Source organism: Manis pentadactyla, chromosome 1 (assembly GCF_030020395.1).
Source record: "Manis pentadactyla isolate mManPen7 chromosome 1, mManPen7.hap1, whole genome shotgun sequence".
NCBI classification, from domain to species: domain Eukaryota; kingdom Metazoa; phylum Chordata; class Mammalia; order Pholidota; family Manidae; genus Manis; species Manis pentadactyla.
The window spans coordinates 29,574,065-29,598,281 of NC_080019.1; the positions used below are offsets into that span (position 1 = coordinate 29,574,065).

At 35.6% G+C, this 24,217-nt stretch overlaps 1 protein-coding gene across 1 annotated transcript in view; it reads left to right on the top strand.

Annotated features, from left to right (window-relative positions):
• The window catches only part of RXFP1 (relaxin family peptide receptor 1), a 56,073-nt gene that overhangs the window by 4,739 nt on the left and 27,117 nt on the right, over positions 1-24,217 (top strand). The window contains exons 3-5 of the mRNA XM_036887705.2: positions 13,698-13,796; positions 17,466-17,571; positions 22,236-22,307. Coding sequence (XP_036743600.1) covers positions 13,698-13,796; positions 17,466-17,571; positions 22,236-22,307 — 277 coding nt within the window. The remainder of the gene's footprint in view (positions 1-13,697; positions 13,797-17,465; positions 17,572-22,235; positions 22,308-24,217) is intronic.

Here is a 24,217-nt window from a genome sequence, read left to right on the forward strand (position 1 = left end):
GTTCATTACTCTGAATCCTGCTAAATTTTAATAGAAAGAATATAACATTAGAAAAACATTAAGGCCTATGTCTTTATTCTTAGAATTTGGGCTTAGTTCTTGTGAAAAGAATACTAAATAGAAACAAAAATCAGATTAGATATGTATCTCTCCATCATGGCTTCTTCTTTTCCCACCCCTTTGACTTCCTCTTCCTCCCAGTGTTTTCTCCACTCTCTGGGGGTCTGTGGGGCCTTCTCTCATGTTCTGTCTCATCATTTTCATGTGTGTCCCCACTGCCAATCCTGCTTCCCTAATGTCCGCATTCCTTATTTCACTCTCTGTCAACTTCCCTTTCTATTTCATGCTCATCTTTTCCTCTATTCTTTCTCTTTCCAACCAAGTCCACCACAGTATTCATAAATTAGACTTTAATTATTATTTAGCTCACTTCAGTAAGTTTATAAAGCTGGTTGTTATAAAGATTGTAACATCTTTGCCCCCAAAGAAAAAAATATCCAAGCAGTTGCTTTTAATTTCTATGTAGCTATGAACAGATTCCTGCCACCCCTTTCCCACCCTTGGGCTGAGTAGCCCAGAACAGTAGTTTTTGTCTTATGCTCTGTGGATTCTGAGATTCAAGATCTGAGGGGATGCTGTGAATCCCCTGAAAACCATAAAATGTTGTGTATATGTGTAAATGTGCATTTGCAATGAGAAGCTTATCCAAACTTCTCAGCTTTGCAAAGGATTTACAATTTTCAAAAAGCAAAAATCTTCCCATACCCTATACTTGGCTAAAACAGAAATCTGTCCCCCAAAATAAAAAACTACTTAATTCTGATTTGGAATCAATTTCCCCCAAAATTGGTTAATATAAATTCATATTGCCAGTAGTTTACAAAACTAATATGATTAATATAAAATCATAGTCAGTAGTTTACAAAAATACTCCCCAAAACAATAATAACTCTCCTTTAACTTCTTTGAAGTCTTTGTAGACTAGAAACAAAGTTGTAGAAAAAGTCCTCAGCAAGGAATCAGAAGGTTCAGGCTCAGACCCTGGAAGCACCCCTTTCAATCTGCTGCTACTTGGGCCAGTCATTTCTTTTAACCAAGTCCCATTTTCCTTATTTGTGAAATTAGAAAAATAAATTTGTCATGAGAATTAAATGAATTACATGTATAAAAGTGCTTGTCATATAATGTGAATTCAATAAATCTGTGAGGCCCAGATTATTGACTACTATGTCTGGCAATTACTCTGGAGTTCACATCTTTTCATTTCATCCCAGGAATTGTTTACATTTGATTGAACTCCAAGGAAGTTCTGGTTTGTATGTATGAATGGAAGTATGAAGCAAGTTGAATCAAAGTAGTATAAGCAATCTGTTTCCAAGGTCCTACTTAGTTGTTATCTTAGGGATCTCTGACATCAGCAAGGGATGGTGTACACCACCTGCTTTTATAAAAATGAAATATTCAGGTCATGGATGGAATAACTCAAGTTCTAGCTATAAATGATATAAATACCTTACATATTAGCATATGAAAATGAACAGTATTAAGTTGAATCAACTAATACTAATTATTTAAAAATACAAGTGATATTTCAAAAGCAATTCATATTAAAATATTGTTACTAGGCAATAAAGAGTGTCCTATTTTAAAGCCTCCTTTATTCATACAGTTGATATTTGAAAACCCCTAAGTCCAGTTTGGAAATACGGGGAAAATCATAATCCATCACTCTTAGGAAGACATGTCTATATAACAAATACTATGTTCAGCTCTTTCTGGCCTTCTTAACCCAGGATCTCATCACTTTCTTGAAATAGATTCACCTGGACCACCAGATCTCCAAAAGTAGTTTTGGACCAAACCCACTAGCATCATCCATGCATTGGTTAGAAATGCACATTCTAAGATCCCATCCAAGCCATGTTGAATCAGAAACTCTACCGGTGGGCCAGCAATGTTTCTGTAAACTCTTCATTCACGTCATTCTGATGCACATTAGATTTTAAGAACTGCTGACCTAAACCCAAGTTAGCAGAAAATAAGGAATGCATGCAAAATAGTAGCAACAGCAGAAATAAGCAAGAATCAAGTCTCCAATATGGTAGGCAAGCATTCTGAGTAGCTAACAAACTCCATCATTATTATCAAATTTCTTAGTTTCTTTAAGAAACATTGATGCCCTACTAGTTTGTCATCTAGAAATATAACAAATTGAACTCTGTTCAGAACCTCAAGCTGGCCAGTTGGTACTGCAGATGCCTGTGCATGAGTGGGTTGGAACATCCCAGGAAGGATGGCAGGATTTCATCGCCATCTCTAGGGTCCTGGTGAGAAAAATTATGAGATGTAGTTATTTCCTCTTGCTTCTCATTACTTTAATTTCCTTCACCAGCTGTATTTTTTTTTTTTTGCATTTTATAGTCTCTGGATAATTTATGTTCCTCCAGCTGTTCATTTTTAAGAGTTCCATATTTAAATTCTGTGTAATGCTAATTAAATTAAGTCAGAAAGTAGGTTCTTTTCAGAATATGTAAACCTCATGCATACTTGAGTAAGCAGCATTAAAAAATATTTACAATCACGTAAAATACAATATCTTAACATATAAATACAAGTAAAACCCACAGCTAAACACTTTTAGAGTGATCATTTACAACTTAATAGTATATTGTCAAATAAAAATCTTTTTCTAATGGAAGGAAGGACTTTTTCCTTAACTAGGCCTTTTAAGATACACCCTAAAAAGTAGCTCCAAAAATCTCTCCCTTATTTTCTAAGGCTAAACATTGACACCAATAATAATTAAAGTAGAGAAAAAAAGTCATGGAAATAGTGGTAATAAAGTTTAGGGAGTCACCAAAAAAAAATGAAACACCATCAAGTAATTAAACTGACTCCTGATGCATTGAACTATATTTGTAATGAACTAATTATATTTAGAAAGAACTATTGCTTTTGTATTAACACAGTCATTTAAAATAGGTATTCTTGTTTGTCTATTAAGTTACCAGTTTTCTTAAGAAAAACATTATTTCTCCATAACTGAACAGTTTGCTGAATATAAAAAAATAAAATATCTCAGTAGAAAAAAATATAAGACATCAAATCACTAAACACTTTTCACAGACACAATGCAAGCAAAAGCAATAGATTTAAAGTCTTCAGTTGAATTCACAGGAATCTCTTTCTAAAATATTTGGATAATACAGAATTTATATATGGAGATATACATATATCAAAATTAATTGCACATTTTTGTAACCACTTTGATCCTTAATGATAAAGTCAGTATGGAAATGTACACACTTTTTTCCTGAGTTATATTATTTGAAATTTGATATAATTTCCCATCTACTTTCTGTATTTATTTATTTATTTATTTATTTATTGCGTGTGTCACTAACCCATTTTTTATCTCTACATAGAACTGCCACAGATGCAATCAGAGTAAGGCCAAAGAAGCCTTACACAGTCTTTAGATCAGTGTTTGGTGCAACAATGACAAACCAAAAAACAGACCTGACAAAGCAAAAACTCTAGAGGCTGAGAGATCTCCTTCATTCTCTCGCCCTTATGTCACTTACTTTAGGACATTTCAGAATTGTTGCCTTGTCAGACCTTTTATTTTTCAGGTAAAACTCTCAGATACTTGGGAAAATATGTCTGGGTAAATACCAAGGGAACCTGATCACAAAAAGGTGAGAACTCTCATTCAGGAATCGCTTATGTCCATTTTAAACTGAGCCCAAACTCAGTAATAAAAGTAAAATATTAAAGTAGCATCAAATTCTGAGATGATGTGAAATTTATTCTCGACCTCTAGGTTTTTATTTAAAAGGAATGCTTGGCATTCCAGATAAGAATTTGCTAGCATTCCTTCTTCTGAATTACAAACAGATTGCTGTGTGAAGAGGGGCCCCAAACACAGTTACACTAACCCAACTTTATCCCCTTGTTGGAGCCAGTCTGACTCACTCTGTCGTGAGGACCCGAGCTCTGAAGCCTCCTCCGAGTTGATGAGTGCCCCTCACCTCCTCTGCACCCTCTCCTGTAGGGAAACAGGGTGTCCGTAGGAAAGGCACAAAGACACTTGTCACTGTTTCTGTGTCAGTATTTCTATGATCCAAAGAGGGAATGGCAACCTCTCCTAATATATTTTGGGTGGTGTCGTAGGTTAGTATCCACTAAAAATTCACATCCATCTGGAACCTCAGAATGTGACCTTGTTTTGAAATAGGATCTTTGTAGATGTAATTGTTAATCTTTAAAAAATACATCAGTTATTTTACCAGAAGAAAAAACAAGTTTATTTAGGAATAGCAGAGAATTACAACTAGGGACAAGCCAGATAGGGTGAAACTATAGGCATAGCCAGAGAACAGAGGAGAAGAACACTCTTTCATAGAGGAAAGGGCCAAGCTGGGAGGGCTGCTTAAGCAGAAAGTCCTTGGGAGGAAACTGGGAGTTCCAGGTACCGTGGTTTCTCAGTGGCTGAGTTGTGGCAGTCTGTCATTGGCTGGGCTACTGCAGAAAGGCTGGAACCTTCCTTCCTCCTGCAGGGTAGTAAAGGAGCTAAGCAGGAAGGACCTGCTAGGTGTCCATCTCTTCTGGTGAGGTCTGCAACTGAGGAATAGTGGTGGGAAGCGAGAACTTCCCTTGCTGACCTCCTGGCACCATGTCAGTGAGGTTACCCTTTATTAATTTTCATGTAATGAAGGTAAGGAGTTTCTGGTTTACCCCAGATTCACCTATGGGAGAGGAAGGGAAAGAAGACCTTTCCACTCACCCTCTCTGGGCCAACTTTCTTGTCTAGTCCAGGAACAGCAAAGCCCAGTTCTTCTGTTTTATTTTTCTAAATCTATTGTCAATGCTGAAACCTAGGCCTTGGAAAATCAAACACTAAGAATGTGACTCCTTTATTTTCTGCACACTCTGTGTCATTCCTTCTCCAAGACAATGAAAGTAGAAAACTCTAGCCGCCTACTATAGGCAAAAGGGCAGAAAGGCAAGAAATTCAACAGAAGAAAAACTTTTTTAAATACTCTATAATAATCTTGGCATTTACTAATCTATAAGAATTAAACAGCATTTATTTATGGGTATGATGGTGATATATTTTTAAATATGATTATAGGAATGTTTGAAGTGTATTCAAGGACCCTTAATTTTTAATTGGGCCTGCATTTAAACTTTTGGAATATTAAATACTTTCATTTCCTAAATACAGCTTTTTAGACAGCTGTCAGAGTGACAGCAATGCCAGATGTAGTTTGATGTAGAACTTAGCTGTTCTCATTTTAGAATATTCCATTAAAGGTAGTGATTTGTCTTTTTTAAGGTTAACACAGGAGGAAAAGTGACATGGGTCATACATATGTGTATTAATACAACACCATGTATTGTATGTTCAAAAATAACTTTTCTATTTATTATCTCAAAATAGCATTTGAAATACCTACATAGCTGAACCTTTGACTTTTCTATAAATACACACCTCATTTTCACCTCAAATATGTTTATCTTTCTTTATGCAACAGTGTAGGTCAACTCCACAAAGATTGTCATCTCAGAACACAAAAGACAGTTTCTTTGGTGGCCTCTATTTCCTTTAAAATATGGCCAGGGTAATGTCACACCCTATAATTTCTTGAAAGAGTTGCCTCCAAATGTACAAAGTGCCCAAAAACAGGCTGAGGCATTCTGCCCAGCAAGCTACTATTGTCATTCAAATTCCAGGAGATCCCACACAACTAGTGTGATGAATTGCTCCACCTGGCCAGGCTGAATCCCAAACTTTATTCTAATGGCCCAGGGCACCTCCACTCTGGGAGTCAGGACTTTCTGAGAAAAAGGTGCTGCACTGTGTCCCAAGAATGGGTGCTGAGAATTAACCAGTGATTATTAGGAATGCTCCACTTTGCATAAATACAGACTTTATCAATTAACTGCTTATTCTTTCATTCATTAATAAGCACATGTACTTTGTAACCGATAGGATTTATACCTCCCTTTTAATAACAGAGACCATAATACACAGCGTCCTCACACCCTGCATTGTTCCGGCCTCCTCTCTGACAGAGGCACAAGCCTCTCAACTTGATTATTCAAAATATAAACATCAAGGGACCCAGGGAGTGGTCCTGGAGCTGCACTTTGAAAACCATTGATCTAAACTACTCTTTCCTGCGCAGATGCAAAAACACTTTCCAAATGCATAGTATATTATAAAAAGGGTTGAACAAAATTAAAGATATTTTTTAGTGCCTGAGTTCCCCTTTCATCATACTAGCATGCATTATTAATTCCAAGTGGGGAGGTAAGATGCAGCAATCCCCAAACATGTTTCACCACACAACTCTCTTCTCAAGGAGAATCCTGGGGAACTAGTTGAGGAAACTTTAATGTACCACCATGGGAAATCAGTATGTTCAAAAATTGGACTTTTCCCATTTCCACCCAGACCTTATCCCTTGAAACCTGCCCCCTGCCCAAGCCAGTGCAATGGGAATTTGAGAGCCTGGGAGGGGGATGCATTGCCTGGAATTCAAAGCCATATGTCCAGCCCACATTTCCATAAAACTAAATTATAACTAACACTTGGTGCAAATGAAATAATGTCTTAGTATTCTATATACTTTATGAGAACTAGTAAGAGCTATATTTTAACCATATTAAAAGTACTTTAATAGCCACTGAAGCATATAAAAAATACATAGGTTAAAAATATTATTTCTTACCACACTCTCATAAGGAGAAAAATACATATATAGATAAGCATAGTATGAAGCAGATTACAATAAGTGTAATAGAGAGATATAAGCAAAGTGCCCTTAAATTAGGCACCACTTGCATTCATTTTATTTGAATGTTGTGGACTACCTGATTGTTAACAATCAACAACTTTGCTAAAGAAAAGAAATACACTGCTGATTGACAGGATTTTTTGATTAATAAATCTTGCTGTCCTCCAGTGCAATGTGAGAAGGACTCTAGCTAGTGGGGCAAATCTCATAATGCAGTTCTTCCAAAATTTGTTCTAAGACTCACCTAGACACTTAATGGAAATTAGAGATCCCCAGGCCTCATACTGCCCAAACAATTCAAAATCTCCAGCAGAGATTTTCATAAGTACTCCAGTTTGCAAATTTAATTTAGCATAAGAGAAACTGGGTTTTCTCTGAAGTGTCTTTCAGGACACAACCTCATTCACTCATTCATTCAATTAGCAAATATCTGTTGAGTTCATGCTGCATGCAAGACCAGATTTCTCTCCATCTATGTGATAAGTTTTTATTCACAACATCATTACATCATTCTTTACATCAAAAAAATGTATCTATGAATCGATGCTGTTCATATAGCACTACCAGTACATACTGGAAACCCTCTAACACAATATGCTCCCAGCAAAGTGCTCTTTACATTACTTAGGATGCCGCAAGAAAATCAGAGAATCAAATTTCTGTGGCACCGTTACTAAAGTATGAAAAATCATTCTGTTCACTGCCCCACACATCCTTTAAAATGAAGGATATAGGATTCAAAATGTAGAAACACATATACCAAAGCTGTTTTCTTAAAAGTGCTAACTTTCCAACTTTGTGATTTTGGCTACCTTCCCTATGTTCTATGTTCCTGTCTTCTGGTGGGAGGAAGTAATGGGTGGGAAGAAGAAAATGCTTTGAGAAGGCAGAAAGGAAAGTAAAAACTAATTACTAAAAAAAGCTTGTTTGTTTGAATATGTTGCTGTTTAAAAGACATCTCTCCACAAAATATATGCTCTGTCTTGGGGAAGTACAAGCTGATCTGTCCCATTTCTTTCTGTACTCTGAAAGTCCCCACTTCTATCCTGACCACCACTTTTTCTCCTCCTTTACCTTTTTTTATTGCCATGTATGTGTGTGTATGTATGTGTTATGCTATGATCCAATATGGTAGAAAAGGAGAGAGCAAAGGAGTAGGATATATATAAAAAAAGACAGAGAAGGAGCAAAAATAACTACATTATTTGGATTTGTTGCACTAAAATGTTACAACTGAAGTCATATACAGTGAACCTCTTAAAATAGAAGAAAGGCAAAAGAGCAATAGTGAGGGATGAAGGACTAGGAGCAGGCGCAGAGGCCACGATCGAAAGCTGTTAATGGTAAAATCCCACAAGTTTAAAGTCCACTTGTAAAAGCTCAGTTAAATATAGGTCCTGCTGAAGAGCCAGAGAGAAAGAAAGTCAACATCCCCTGGCAATCACCCAACCTCCTCACTTCATGAACGTCACAGCAGCAGTGAAACACTACCAACTGAAACAGCCCTGTGTTCGGAATGCTGTCACCTCACCTCATTTCCATTGCTGCTTTCTGAGGTCACGGGGGGAGATATGTCAGGACGGTGACCGTGAACACGAGGGGTGTGGTACCTTTTCCTCCCACAAAGTGCAACAAGACATGGGCAGCCTGCGGGGTCAAACCCTTCACACCCTTGCAAGCCCACTTTTCAGCCTTGCTCTGTAGATTTACAAAAAAATTGCTTATTAAAAAATAATAATCAATAAAATATTATTAAAAATAATCAATACTGCAACATATCCAGAGTGAAAGGACTTAATACATGTTTTATTTATAACATTCATTAATGTATAAAAATTCATTAACTCTAATATGAAAATTATTTTTAAAATTAATTTTTTAATGATTTGCAATTCTGTCATTGATTCCATAATAATGATAATGGTGAGGCTTAAATTCCACTTAGCAACTACTTCTGGTTGTTACTTAAGTGAATTTTTGTATAATTCACATAGTTCTGATGTAAGAACCTCAATAATGGAAATGAAACATACAGCTGAAAAATAGGCAATAAATAATAATAACTAAATATTTAAAGCCAATGTAACACAAAGTCAGAATTCTGCAGGTAGACTATATAAACTGATGAAATTTTTCTTTGGCCTAGAAAAGAAAATATTAAAATAACTTATTATTTTAACTCTTTACTTATTGTCAGTAGCTCTGCTTCTGTTTTTTAGTCAAATCACTTAAACTTCAGTGTTTCCATCTGTAAATAGAGATGACAGTAATAACCAAATAGAATTGTTAGGAGGATAAAACAATGTACTTAACACAGTATGATAGGTACTTGCTAAATACTAGTTCTCAAACTGTTTTGCCATTGGGGAGGAAGAGAGGGATGGGTGGAATAGGTGAAGAGCACAGAGAGGGACAAACTTTCAGTTATAAAATAAATAAGTCACAGGAATGAAAAGTACAGTATAGGGAATATAGCCAAAAATATTGTAATAACTTGTACGGTGACAGAGGGTAACTACACCCTGTGGGGTGAGCATTTCACAGTGTGTATCATTGTTGAATCACTATGTTGTACACCTGCAATCAATAAAATACTGTAAATAAACTATACTTCAATAAAAATTTTTAAGTGAATATTAGTTCTCTCAGGACTAAGTGCTAATGTTTAATTTCTCTGCTAAAATGGGGGAATTAAAATCTCTCACAGAAATCTCCTTTCTTAGATCTAAAGATACATGTAAAGATATAAACCAAGTTTTCAAAAGTAAAACCTTGCCAAAAAGTCAAACTCAGCCAAACCTGGAAAGGAGGGCAATCCAATGTCTTCAAAACTTCAAAACCTGACAGCCAGGAAAAAAATAGCTGTGTTTCTTTTATATATATATATATATATATATATATATATATATATATATATAATTTGGAGCCCAGAAGAGTAGGACACACTGTCAGGCTGCTGACCCCACCCCCAGAACCCACATGGGAGTTGCAGGGAAACGCTGAGCAGCGCCAACATTCCTGTAGTGAGACTACGAAACTGACCTACACTGACGCTCACGGGTTCAGAAAAAAAATGTGCTGCTCTGTTCTCACTCATGAGATTCCAGCGAGCTCCCAAAATTAATTAGATAGCCAATCATATGTAAACCACATTTTAATCCAACAATTCAATCAGCCTCCCAGGGTTTAAGTGCCGCTGAGTTGGGAGCGCAGAGGCACAGCCGCAGTCCTGAGGCTGAGGCAGCTGCTGTCGCCACCGCGGCTGATCTGCGGCCCCTGCTCGCGGAGTAACTGTCCCCTTGACACGCGCAGAGCTGGTAATACCCAAATTGCCCTGCCGCTGCCACAACTGCCTTTTAACACGACGTCTCTGTTTCAGACACAGGAGCAGGAAAATGATCTCTACCTCTCTTCTCCCAACCAAAATATGTGTGAGTGCACCCCAAATCCTGGCTATGAAAGAGATGTGAAATGTCAGCTTTTCAGTCTCTGCTCTACAGGAACACACCAACCGTGGGCGAGTTTAATGGAGGTTGAGTGAGTCCGCCTCCCGTGCACTACGGGTACAGGGCAGCTCTGCAGTACAATGGCCACGTCGCTCATGATCTACCCACCTTTGCTGACTCAAAATCCATATGCATTTGCCTCACAACTTCATTTAGCCACAACTTCAAGCCTTGAGTCCGGATTTCTGTCAACAATCTAGCAAACTTCTGCTTGAGCCAGCACACTGAATCCAGAAACCCGTATTAATTAGCTTTGTCTAAAATTATAGTCCTTTCTTTCTGGTCCAGTACTGTTGGAAGCCATTCTCACACAGATTCTGGGTTCCAGCTATACAGACAGCAAAATATTTTGGTATGTCAATCTTCTCTTTCTAATACTTGCCTTCTGGGGCATTCTGGGGTCTGACTCTAGCCAGGTTGGGAGGCAAAGCAGTATGGTCATGAAAGGGTCTAAAGAAAGTTGGCAAGTTATTTACAACACGTAGAGTAACTAACATGGCTCCAGCAAACTAGGACTATCCTCATCGGATGGGGAAGGGAGCAGCTTCTACTGGAGAGAGAGAGAGGTTCAGCAGGCTGGGGTTTCAGGGTCTCGGACTCAACTCAGCACTCTCAAATGTCCCATTACAATTCCCAGGATCCCTCACTTTCCAAATCAGTGTCCTAATGTTCACTTAAAAGATATGACAAAACATGAATCGAGCTTATATTTTAACCTTGGCAACCCATTGGCTAAGATTCTATCTGATTTGAGGTTCTATCAGTCCTGACAACCAAAGAGATAAGAGATTACCTTAGGGTAGTCATGGAAACTCTCTGGTTCTCTGGAAATTTTTGAATTAATATGTCAAACCCTCGGCTTGTCATTTCCTTTCTTTAGTCTCTCCAGGGCATCCCTCTCAAGATCTCATTCCACAACCCTTGAAATTCCCCATTTTCATTGTAATGATTTATCATAGCAACCACGTTGTCAGGGGTTAGGCGTCTAAGGGGCACATCATCCCGGGAAGCCGTAAGTAACTCTCGTGACTGGGTGCCATAAACTCTGAGAATCCCATTTTCTGATGGTAACAAGATTGCCCCTATCTTCAACGCAACCAGGTCAGATAATCAGTCCAATATGCTTATTCTTTAGTCTGTTCTCTGTAATGCCCTCTGGACAAAGGAAACAAGAACCATTCCAGATTTGAGGGGCTTAAGAAAAAAGAGATTTCATACCGGGCAGGTGTCTATAAAATCATTGTAAAGGCTGTAGAAGCAGGGGTCTGCAATGAGAACAAGCCACCATAGTTCAAGCCCAAGATCCAGAACCACCTGCTGCTGCCTCCACTACCTCTGCTAATCATCTGTTCACCCATGAAGTTGGATCCCTGGGACTGGCTGCAGTGACCACCCAGCTTCCCCTGGAGACCCACAGGGATGGTGTCTACAAACGTCCGATCCCATATGAGTGCATCCAATTGGTAGAAACTTACCTGTAACAAGAACCCTAGCTGCTTGGGGGCTGCAAAACATAGATGTAAACTACCAACATCTAAATAAGAAAGGACTCTAAACCAAAGGGAGAACCAAAAATCCACCACAGCCTCAAGAAGTTAAAGTCTCTTTTGGACCATAACAAGGTCAGACTTTCAAATTTCCTCCCCTTGCTTTTTCTCTGCCTAAGATGTCATCCTCACGATGTCGGGGCTGGGGAGGCACCTTGGACTGGTTCCTGGGCTCTCAATGGCTGGTATTTGCTGTTTCTGGGATGTCATTTCTTGGCTTTCTAGTTACTGGTGCCCAGTTGGAATCCAGGGCTAAAGTCTGCAGTTGGTAAACAAGGTCCATTAGTTATCTCACGCTGAACTATCATATACTACTTTGCTACTTTTGTTTATTTTGATATCTTCTGTAATAGACAAATTTTAAAACTAATGAGGAATGCTAAAGAAAGGTAAATATTATAAATATAATTATAATCTATCCCTTTTCCAGTTTTTCACTTTCAGTGGAACTTTAAATAAAGTCTAATTTTACAAGTATATATAACATTTATGTTAGAATACCTTTCCTTTCCCAAATGTAATCTTCATAGAGGAGTTAATGAGCAGTGAAAAAATAAGAACTTAGAGAAGGAGGGAAATCATGCAAATTATTTTTAGTCAGATATGAACATATTTCAAAAACCTTAACCTTTCTGTTTTGAGCAGTTTGGTAGATTGAGGAGACTTTAGGAGGAAAGCAAGATTGTACAGGAAAATGTAATGAGTTCCATTTAAAAATACTGAATTTGAGGTGACTGTAACAGACCAAGTGCATGTTACATAGAAAAATTGCAGGCTGGAGATATAATTTGGAAGTCCTCTGATGGACTTAAAACCATGAAAATATATGTATATATAATTATATATTATATTTTACCAAATCCATGCAACTGAACAAAATGGTACTATCTGGACTCAAGCCTCAGATTTGAATTATACATACATGGCAGAAATAATCTGTAAAAATCAATGCTAGACTTAATACTAACTTATAAGAATAAGATAAACTTTTAATATTTCCATCATCTATTCATATGTTTGTGCATCTTTAAAAAGTCCTGACAGCATTCTAAAAATATTTAGAACATGTTGGAAAGGGTCACATTCAAACTCTCCCAGTAGGATGAAGGCTTGTACCATCCACACAATCTCCAGAAGTTGCTCCTACATCCCCATTGCCTAGTCTATTCTATTGCATGATTGGCTTCATTGTTTCTTATGTTTAAAAATAACTAAAAAGTTTTAAAGAATCTTATGAGAAATATCATTTTCTTCCACCCACCAAATAATGACTTTTACTATCTTTGTTTTTTTTTAATGACAAGAGTTTAATATCAAAACCAGAAAATATAAATGATAAAATACATAAGCACTCAGAGGATAAACATCCATGATGCCATAGTGCCTTTTAAAAAAAAAAATGAGATCATGCTGGTCATGTTACTTGTTTATTTTTTTTATTTAACAATGATGACTATCTATCCATGTTAATACATTCCCAACATCAGTTTAAATGCTTGAAGATGACTGAGTATACCATAAATAATATGCTAGGAACAGTGTGCTGTGTTTCAGTACACCTAAAATACGATTTCTTAAAGACTGGTGCAAACACCTCCTGCCAAAGAAGCAATCAACTATACTGCCTGTTAAAGATGGCGACTAGGGGACCCATCTGATACCTATGAAATCGGGATCTTTAGGTACTGGACCAAGGAATTCAAATTTGTTAAAAACCTCACAGATAACATTTATCTTGCTACGTTTGAGAATCAGTCATTTATTTTAAAGAGACTCATTTTCCCTAGCCCACAAGAATGTTTCTGTTTCCTTGAACTCTTCTGCTCTCTGATTTTTTTTAGGAGACAACAATGGATGGTCTTCGCAATTTGACAAATATTTTATCAGCCACTATAAAGTGACTTCTGCATATCCCTCTGAGGCAAAAGCATCTGCATGCTGTAAGTATCAGAGGGGTTGAGCCTCCTTTTCCATGAGTTCATAATAAGACACCATGTTTTTGAAAGATCCAACATACTAAAATTTTTAAAAAGTTAATTATAGTTTTTTTAGTTGCAAACTATATCAGACATGCAGCCTCAATTTGAGAATTTTATTTAAAAATTGTCAGAGATCTTAAGTGTAAAAGAAATAATCATGCTTGGTATTGTCAATAAAAATTATGTCAGTCAAGGATGCTATTTTACGTCCTCCTTTGTACTCACTATCAACTCATACAGAGGAAAACTATGAAAAGAAAAGGGCAGAGAAGCTGTCTGGATTTAATGTTTGCAAGAAAAAAGCTTCTGTAGTCTAACTTACACTTTAAAGCTACAAAAAACTTTATTAATTATAACCTGTTATGTTTAGTAATAATCGAAAATTTACAAAGATACCGGAGAGGACATGGGAGAGTACAAACTAGAGGGTTTACTTTGTAGTAGTTTAGATCTGGAAAATCTGTGTAAATAATTCTTGTTAAAAAATATTGTCTATTTTAATAAATTATTCAAATGTAAATGTGTGCTTTAAAGTTATAATTTTGATCCTAGCTTTTCAAAACCTTGGTTAAAAAATAGGAGTTAGGAGGAAGAATCCTTTACTATAATTTTTCCTTTATATTCTACCAAAAATTATAAAGCATAGGATATTTTTAAGTTTTAATATTTTTTTGTCTTCACTCCTCAAATGAGATTAATAAAAATTAAGTAAATCCCACAGTTTACTCAGCAATATGTCTCAGCATCAAGGCATCTCACAGTCAGAATATGGGAAACAAATTACTTGATGATTAAAAAGCTAAAAGATTTTGGGAAAGAAAAAAGTTAACAGGTATAATTTAACTGCTGATTTAATGCAGACACTTAATCAAGTGTCTGCCATAGTATGTCAGAACACAGTTTTTATTTTCTTTCTGCTTTATTGTATATCCTTTTCATTTCTTAAATTTTAGTTGAATCTTTTTATATCTCACTTTACTTCCAAAAGGATTTTAAGCAGTTTACAATAAAAATATGGCTGTTAATATACTTAAGCCATTAACATGACACAAAAGACAAAAATTCAATGGTGAATGAACAGGAAACAGAATGAAAAAGAAAAATTACGTAAGGAAAACCTCACTGATAAAAGTTCAGTAATTGGGTTCCAGACTTAGTTCTGAATTTTGTAGTCATTAGATCAAAGAGGGAGAATAATGGGTTACATAACTTTCATAATTTGGTTTGTAAAGCAAAAACAAACATATGCAGGAAAAACAGATCAAGTCAGCAAGACAAATAAATTTTGCCTGATCCTAAACTCTGGGAGAAATGCATCCTAAGTATAATTCCATAAGAAGAATGGAACTATACAATAAATGATGTATCCAAAAATGCAAATTTTTAAATTAATTCTTAGTAAAGGACAAATACATAATTTTCAATTAGAGTTCTTTTAAGACAGTTCAGAGAGCAGTGGTAAATAACAGTTAAATGTTTTTGTTAAGCTTAAAAGCAGTATAAAAGTGGGATGGAAATTGCAGTGTAAAATTCAGAGGTGAAACTTAAATTAAGGTTCCTATTGTACAACTTTATTTAAGTGAGACTATTATAACTATTTATTGGGAATTAAATTGAGAGTGATTTATAATAGTTTTCAGCTGAATGAAAGAATGTGAGGAATTCACCCTTATAAAGTCACCTCACAAGAATAGTATCATGGAAAATACATCTCTCACTAAGCAATATATGAATAAAGGCTTTTTTGAGAGATTTGGAAAGCATTGCTTACCCAACCATGATTTCACCACTCAGAAGCTACCAGCCTTAACTTGCTGATACATAGCTCATCTGTTTCAACATGGTTGAAATTTCCAATAGAAACCATTTTTAATATATTTTCATTTAGCATTTTAGCATAATCAGGTATCCATGTTATTATAAACTCTTTAAATATCCTATATATTTTAACTGACATCATTTGTTTAATCATTCTTTTGTTGCTAGATACTTAGGTGTGATTTTTTTTTCATTTTTCCCTGTTACAGGTAATCTTGTAATCAACATTTGTGAATTATCTTAACTCAGTCTATATAAATAGAAAATGTACACTGGCATTAATGCTAATTCCCTACCTTCCATTTCTACCCTTCTTACCGTCACTCCCTGGACCTCTTCTGCTTTCTTTCCCACCACACTCATGATAGACAGGTTGTAACTTAACAAGACAGAACCTGTTTTCAGAGACCATAGCCAAAATGCTTACTTACAACCATAAAACTGTTTTAAAGTTCTTGGCAGAGACTCTGTTTACAAAATATTACAGAACCTAAATTATTATCTTGATCTTGTAATGCTGTAGAGGAATCTGCAGAGTGATTTGGGAGGAGAGGAAGAACACCCATCACCCCATGTCAGAGCAGAGAAACACTTTAATATTTCAAAGGCTGTAGCCAGCATGCTCATTCACCAGCTTTGTCACAGAAATCTCTGCTAGCAGGAAATCCTTATAGATAGTTTTGTTTATCCAATGGTGTTTGAAAATCTTTTCAGTTGGCTACTATAATTTTTTAAATGGGTAATTACATATAAAACATTTCATTTCTAGCTTTGAGGAAGTTGGTTGACTTGGTTACCCATGTTCTTATCCGAATATGGCAACAGTTAGGAGAAGCTGTTTTCCTGGGACATCTAGATGCAGTCTACACTCACTTTGCCAGTGTCCTGTAGACGTTTGAGTCTGTGACCTCTGCTATACAGTTCAGGTTTTCAGAGTAAGTGTAGAGGGGAAACTCTCCTCACTGGTCTCAGTAATCAACCATTCCCTGTAAAGGCAAGAATCAAACTATACTTATTATACTGAATAATAATCTCATTTTACTGTTTAGGTATATGAACACATCATTGCAAGTCTCTAACAGACTTTAGAAATATTGGACCCCATACTTAAGACTATCACTACACCCCGACAAGATGGCCAAAGGCATATATATCCAATTCTCCCTTTTTCTAACTCTGAACAGTAAAAATAGAATAGGTTTGCGTAAAAAAGTTTACTTCCACAGATGAAGTTTTAGACCCTTACATCCCTACATAAGCCAAAAGATCCTAAAAACTCCTTCAAAGAACTTCTGAATTTTCCAGGAAAAAAAACTGCTACCAGTACTATAGTTTAATGTTTAGTTCCTCTCTTTTTCACTAGTTAAAAATGACTTATTCACCCATTAAAGGCTTGATTATGCTATTAACAAATACTTTATTCTTAAGTAGCAGCTTTCATATGGGCATTAGAGCCTATCATACAATATCATGTCACCCTGGGACACAGGTACTCTCCTAGGATGCGTAAGAGCTGATGACTTGATTCATTTTGCAACACATGGAGAAGAGCAGTCTGATATTTTTTTATAATGCATGTACAGGTAAATGTGTATGTTTCCTTATCTTAATGTTCTATCATCATTTGAACATTAAGTTAAAAGCAAATTTCGGAACCTTAATTTAAAGCATTGCCCAAATTGCTTAGGGAAAACATGACATACTTTTGTACTAAGTAATTTTCTCATAGCTTTCATTTCTTTCTCTTCACTACCCTCTTCTTCCTTCCCGCTCCCTCACTGTCCCCGTTCCTTACACTTCCTCATCATTCAGTGGTCGGTTCTGTGCCCATGCAATGTTTTTGCCGAGGTTTAGAGCTTGACTGTGATGAGACCAATTTACGAGCAGTTCCATCAGTTTCTGCAAATGTGACTATAATGTAAGTAGAAAAGAATGGCTTCATCCCAACAGCCAGAATAGCACTTGTAAAATCATATCATAATTAAAGCCTTGTCATTATTAATAAAGCAAATGTCATTAATAGTAATTCAAAGATAATGTCATTGTTCTTTGGTTGATTATAATGCTTGTAGTACTTATTTTGCATTTATTAAATGCTAGGCCCTACTCTAAATTATTTTATGTATTAACTTATTTAGTCCCTCATAACAATACTATGAAGTACTTAGTATCACCATATTTTATAAATAAAAGATGCCATAAACTATATGTGCTATTAAAGAAAAGAGGCTGCCAATTAAACAATTAAATATAGCTTTCTTATTACAGGAATTCACACTTAAGAAACAACTCTCTTAGACTTTTTTGGAAATAAATTTTAATATATTCTTATATATAAATAGAGATAAATTGAATAAAATATTCCCAGAACTTCACATTTAAACTCTAGCTCTTCTAATCACATTTGACTCAGAAATGTTGATCTTGTTTTTTCTCTTAAGTAACTCAAACTTATGTGCAAAAAGGAAATTGTCTTCGTAGTAAGTGATTTGTTGATCCAGTACTAATTTGAATTCAACAAACTTTTGCAACACAGCACACACATATAGCTGAATCTTTTCAAAAGCAGTCAGTGAAGGAAAATATTTTAATCCAATATTTTTGCTGAGTTTTTTGTTTCATCCAGATGTTTTAGTGCCTTATGGCTCTGACTTGTGTGCATCTGAGGACAAAACAGGAGTAATTCTTAAGTTTAAAGTGTTGGCAAGTCCTGCCTTTTTCAGCCCAAAACACCTAACACAGCAACTTATATGCTTGATATATATAAGAGACGGGGCAAGCTACAGCTCAGAGTTCCTGTAGATAGCAGTGCCATCAAATGAGCGGAATCAGAAGAGGTTACCCAGCTGACAGTGAGTTGAGTTTACCCACATTGATAATGAGCTGAGAACATGAGGCAGGTAAAGCCATAATGACCTGTGGGAAGGATAACATTCTATCTTATCCTAGACTCACATAGGTCTTTTTTGTAGTTAACTGGTCCTACTAGAAAAACTAATAATAATAAAGCTCTCTAAAATAACCTGAAGTCCCATGGAGAGTTTCCACGATTTAAATTCTGACTGGAAATTCTGGGTATAAATATTTGCAACGATTGTATTCTGTTTTCAAAGAAAAAACATTTATCACCCCCCTTGCTTGTATCAAATTACTAAAAAATCCAAATCAAAGAATATGCTGTTGCTGAGGAGCTCATTTTCCATTTCCCCACCAGGAAGGTTTGAATCCATTCTTCAACAATTAACTTTTGTAAAAGAAAGGCAGAGAGGGCGAGAACTGGAGGACTGAGAGAAGACAGGCAACGACGAACTAGACACTGAATGCCCCGCCTTAAGGCATTCTGGTCCCATTGAAAAAACAACTGTTCTGGCTCAGCACAGACAGACAGACAGACATGCATACATACACACATTGATCAAGAGAGGTGTGCACTTTTCAATCCTCAGCATAAAAGGAAAAACTGGGGTCAGACTCTCATGAATGTTTGACTACTTTCATGAATGGAGGCAAGAGAGGAGGGTCCAGGACACCGCCAAGGTCTCCATCCCAGCTGAGTGACCCAGGAATAGGGAGACTTGCTGATAGTAAGGAGGAAGATTAGGACTCCAGTTTAAGATGCTTTTTTCAATTTGAGGTTTGACAGGTCACTCAGTGGAATTTCAAGCAGGCATTAGGTGATGTAAGAATAAAGCTCAGGAGTTTATGTTTATAATGCTCTATTTTTTGTTTCAAAAATAGCATTTTCTTGTGCTTTGGGTTAAGCAGCCATTTCTACTTTTCTCTGCAGAGCTCTGACTCAGCATCACTCCTCCTCCCAGTCTTTGCCCAGCACCACAGAGAAAGGGAACTCTAGGCTTAACAGCAAATACATTAAAAGAGTAAATATTAAATTTTTTTAGAGAGCTCATTCCATATTTTGAGTTGCAACTATAACAGGGAAACCTCAGAAATGTATTAAATCATATATAAGGAAAGTATCAAAGAAGCCAATAATCCAAATAATATTCATTAAAGTTGGGATTTTTTGGAGACGTTTCACATATACGCTAATGAACAAAAGAGACAAACCAATGAATACGGTTATTTACACACCGTTCTAACTTGTTAAACATTAACTTTGTGTGAGAGCTGAGTATAATATCCTGGAATTTTAACAATAAAACTGTATAATCCAATAGAAAGCTTTCTTTATAAAACTAGAGCTAACTTTAACAATAATAATAAAACTAGGCCGTTTCTCTCCTTTGCATACATATTTCAATTTGATTCCAAGAATCAAACTTGGCATATTAAATTTTAAAATACAAGAATCTATTATATTAAAAGGTATATTGATTTGTTCTGTTGAGTGAGAATAATAACACCTACCTCTTTCCATTTCAATAGTCATTATGAAAATACAGAGAATGCTGTTTGTGAAAACATTTGGCATCATTTAGAAGGATGTAGCCTATAAATCCTAGACACTATTAATGAAAAAACCAACTTTCTAAGATATTATTTAAGAGTCCTTAAATGAGCTTTCCTTGTCTCAGAAAGCTCACCTGTGTCTCTTTTAAGTATATAGAGCATTCTTCCTTGTGTAGTGACTGGGGGATCTTAGTCTTCCTACCAGGAAAAGGGAAATGCTGTAAGCTCCATGGGGGCCTACAACCTGTTTTTTCTATATATACTCCAAAGTTCCTAAGAGAGTATTATAAGCCCTAGCTAATGTTTTTGAATTGAATTTACAAGGAAATAAATACAATAGAAAAAAAAAACAAAAAACAAGCTGGTTGCCTTTTTAGCCCTGGGCTATAAGGTTGAAGTTGTTATCCAAAGAAAAATCTCTATTTATAGATAAAATACACTATTTGTCATCCAAATAGAGTAGAACCTTCATAAGGGCAGGATTATTGTATTTTTCTCTGAAGTGCAAATGGAAGGCATTCAACACATTTGTTGAAAAATCGAATGAATGAATGAATGAATGAACTCATTTTTGAGAACACACTAAACTTTCATAGATATCCTTAAATCAAACTCAAATATTTAACAATTTATCTTTACACAACACAAACATTTAAACAGGATATAAAGCAGAATTGAAGAGCTAAACCAAGTGAGGATCATTAGTCTAAAAGGGATTCTCAGTTAACTAATATAAGGAATGAAAGAACATTTAGTGAGAGCCCAGCAGCAAAGACTGATTTCAAGAGAGGATTGCTAGTTAGTCAACCTTTGGCGTTCATTCATTAAAAAATCCCTAAGTGACTGGTATATATGAAGTCTAAAACAATGTTTCTTAACCCTTTTTCTTTTCATTATGGCCCACCCCAGGGCTTTTTGTACATTTTTTAATTTTTCCCCTCTTCTGAAATGTTAATATTATAGGCGTACTATATATCTAATTATGTATATCTGTTCTTCAGCCATTAAAAAAGCAAGATTTTTTTCACTCCCTTAGAACCAATTTTCACCCCCTTGGGGGAATAATACCACCACTGAGAATATGTGATCTTCTAGGCTTTAGAGCAGTGTTTCTCAGATTGGATTCCAACAATGTGTTCTGGGGAGTCTGAGAAACTGTTTTTTCTATAAGAAGTTTTTACCAAGTTTAAGCAACACTGATCCAAAACCAACATAACAGCTAACATGGTTAGTGCCTTTTGTATAACACTGTCTTTACCTGAATCCTTTATGTCAATCAAGTATTTCCATGTGTTTATCCAACTGCTGTCAAACTCCAATCAATGCAGTCCACTGATCACTTATCAAGGAACATCTGCTCCATCATATTATATAATGACAGTAATAATAGCAAGACATTTTAGAGGTCGTTTGGTCCAAATCCATTTTTTCACAGTTAAAGAGACCAACATGAGAAGATTGTGTAAGAATCATGCAAGGGACGCCAGTTACAATGGTGTGTAGGGTTTTTTGTTTTATTTTGTTCCTTCAACATTACATTGCTTATCTCTAAAAAATTAAAGGTTTAGGTCCTTTCCAATACAACCAAAATTATGTGGACCTGGTCTGTGTCAAGTTGCTTATCAAATTGTGATACAAGGGAATATCTTTCTTTGCAATTTATTAGGAATTGAAATGGGATCATCACTGAATAAACACAGTTCAGTTGTATGTACCAATTGCCAGGTTCCTTCATAACTAATTTTAAAGGGAAGTTAAGGGAGTGAAATGTATGCAATGAGATACTGAAGGTTAAAAACTATGTAAATTCTTAAATACGTTTAAAACAGAAACACTGTTTTTACTGTCAGTTAAAAACAGATGTTTCTAATATTTATTTGTTCAATAAAAATAGAAAAGGAAAACAACTGAAAATTATTTTCCCAGTTTTACTATTTTTATTTTTGTCAGAATTGCAATGTTGTAAACTAAATTAAGAAAAGATAAATATCGTTAATATACAAAATGAACAGACCTAGTTCAAATGGTTTTATGAATATGAGAATGACATCATGAAATAAAATGTTTCCTGAAAACTGGTGCTAAAGTAAATAAAGTTTATAATTATCCATATGATTGTAGCTTAAAAGTAAAGAAAAAAACTTTAAGAACCAGAATGTACATTCATTTCAGGTCACTTCAGTGGAACTTAATAAGAAAGCTTCCTCCTGATGCCTTCAAGAAGTACCACGACCTGCAGAAATTGTAAGAAAAAATTTAATTCCCAGTATTAAAATTAACTAACATTTTTGGCATACCCATTTCTTCCCATGTCTCCATTCCAGAGACCAATGCTGTATCACTGCTGAAGTCTAATCCCTGTTCAGAGAATTATTTAGCTTTTAGCTAGAGACGACCAGGTCACTTTTTTTTAAGAGTCTAAAAGCCATTCTAGAAAAATCCCTGATACTTACCCCCAAAGAAACTGGAGCACATGTGTTGTGAATCCTTTGGCCACACTCCCCCAAAAAGAAGATACTGAGGAAGTTTTACTCTCCAAATTATTCTACCATGGATCACCACAATGCCCACCTTAGAGAAAGATGTAATGATCTTTTACCAGCTCTGCCCTCAAGATTACATGGTGGAGAACTTCCTCCCATATGTTTGCAAATTCTGTCTCCACCTAAGATAGTAAGTCACTGTGGTTTGAAACCTCTGACCATGTTGTTTGGGGGCTTTAATTCCATTTCCACATCTGATTTGTAGGTTGAGTTTTATTTTGGGCTCAGGTAATTTCTGGCATGCTAGCTTCCCATCAGTTTAGCATTTCATATGTACTTCAAAAATTCCTGATGGCCCAGGTTATGTTTACCTGTTATTCTGGCTAACTTTGTGACTAAATCCTATCATGCTTGAACTGTTGGCTAAAATATTCAGTGCTTGAATCACACTATCTAGAAAAGTCTCAGAATTCCTGGATGCATTTCCATACTGTATTGGTTTTTTCTTAGTTTTGGTTCTATACCAGAGAAACCTCACACATAGATATATACGTGAACATTTTTCTTTAAGATAATATAGTAATAGAGCACATCAGAAGAAAAACTAATCCACTTCATTGGATGAAAAGAAAGATAATCTGCAGAAAAAAATACGTTTCATATTTGAAAATAAAATTTTCAATTAAAATTATTTTTCAGAACTTTATTCTGGACATCTATGAATCAACAGCAAAGAACTTTCCAAAATCAGGCCTGATAGAAAAACTTCAAGAGGCTATGTCATTACTCTATTTTCTGATTTAAGACATATGAAGGCTTTTTACTGATCTGTAGCACCGCCTTGTGTCCACATGTTTAAAAGGGGCTAGGACTTCAAATTTAAATATTAAAATTCAGGTATATGTAACCCAGTAGTTTAGCATTTTTAATACAATAAATGCTAAATTAATTTTTGAAGGGCCAATTTTTCTAAGAAATGGATCAAAATAGCCTTATTACAAAATATTCTAATTGGTTATTACAGGTATAGTTTGGCTCAACCTCCAGGCAATAGTCTGTGGATCAGTAAGTAAATGGTTACAATAGTTAGAAACAAATTAATAAATACATGTTAAACTCTTTCTGTGTATTAGTGAGAAAAATGCATTACCTACTACATGATCGGACCCACAGCATGTTTTGTGAAATTGTTAGATGCATAGTAAGTTTAAGAATAATATTTTACAATCAAAGTTAGGTTTTCCTGCATGTTGGAGAAATAGGGAATCTCTTTTAGTCAAAATTTCTAATTAGTTGAGAGTTCATTCAGACTGTCTTCTTATTCTTCTAAAATTTATTTTAAAATCATGTATAAACTTAAAAACCCCCTAAAGGACAATGGTGACCTACACTCAGAACAGTAAGTCAGGCTCAAATCCCTTTGTAATTCCCCAGAGCCTGAGACCAGTGCATGCACAAATTTAAAGTTTTTTAAGGGTGCATTTGATGCAAGTGCCTGTGCTCTGGTATTTATTTTCTTTGACCTCTAGTTAACTCAAGACCAAAATTTTTATATGACTTTGTGTAATTTTACATTCTTGTCTTGACATCCCAATCTAACTTATATTCTTCTAATCCTGATTCTTTTATTGTTATTTCCCTTTTTTTGTCATATATACTCTTTATAAGTTT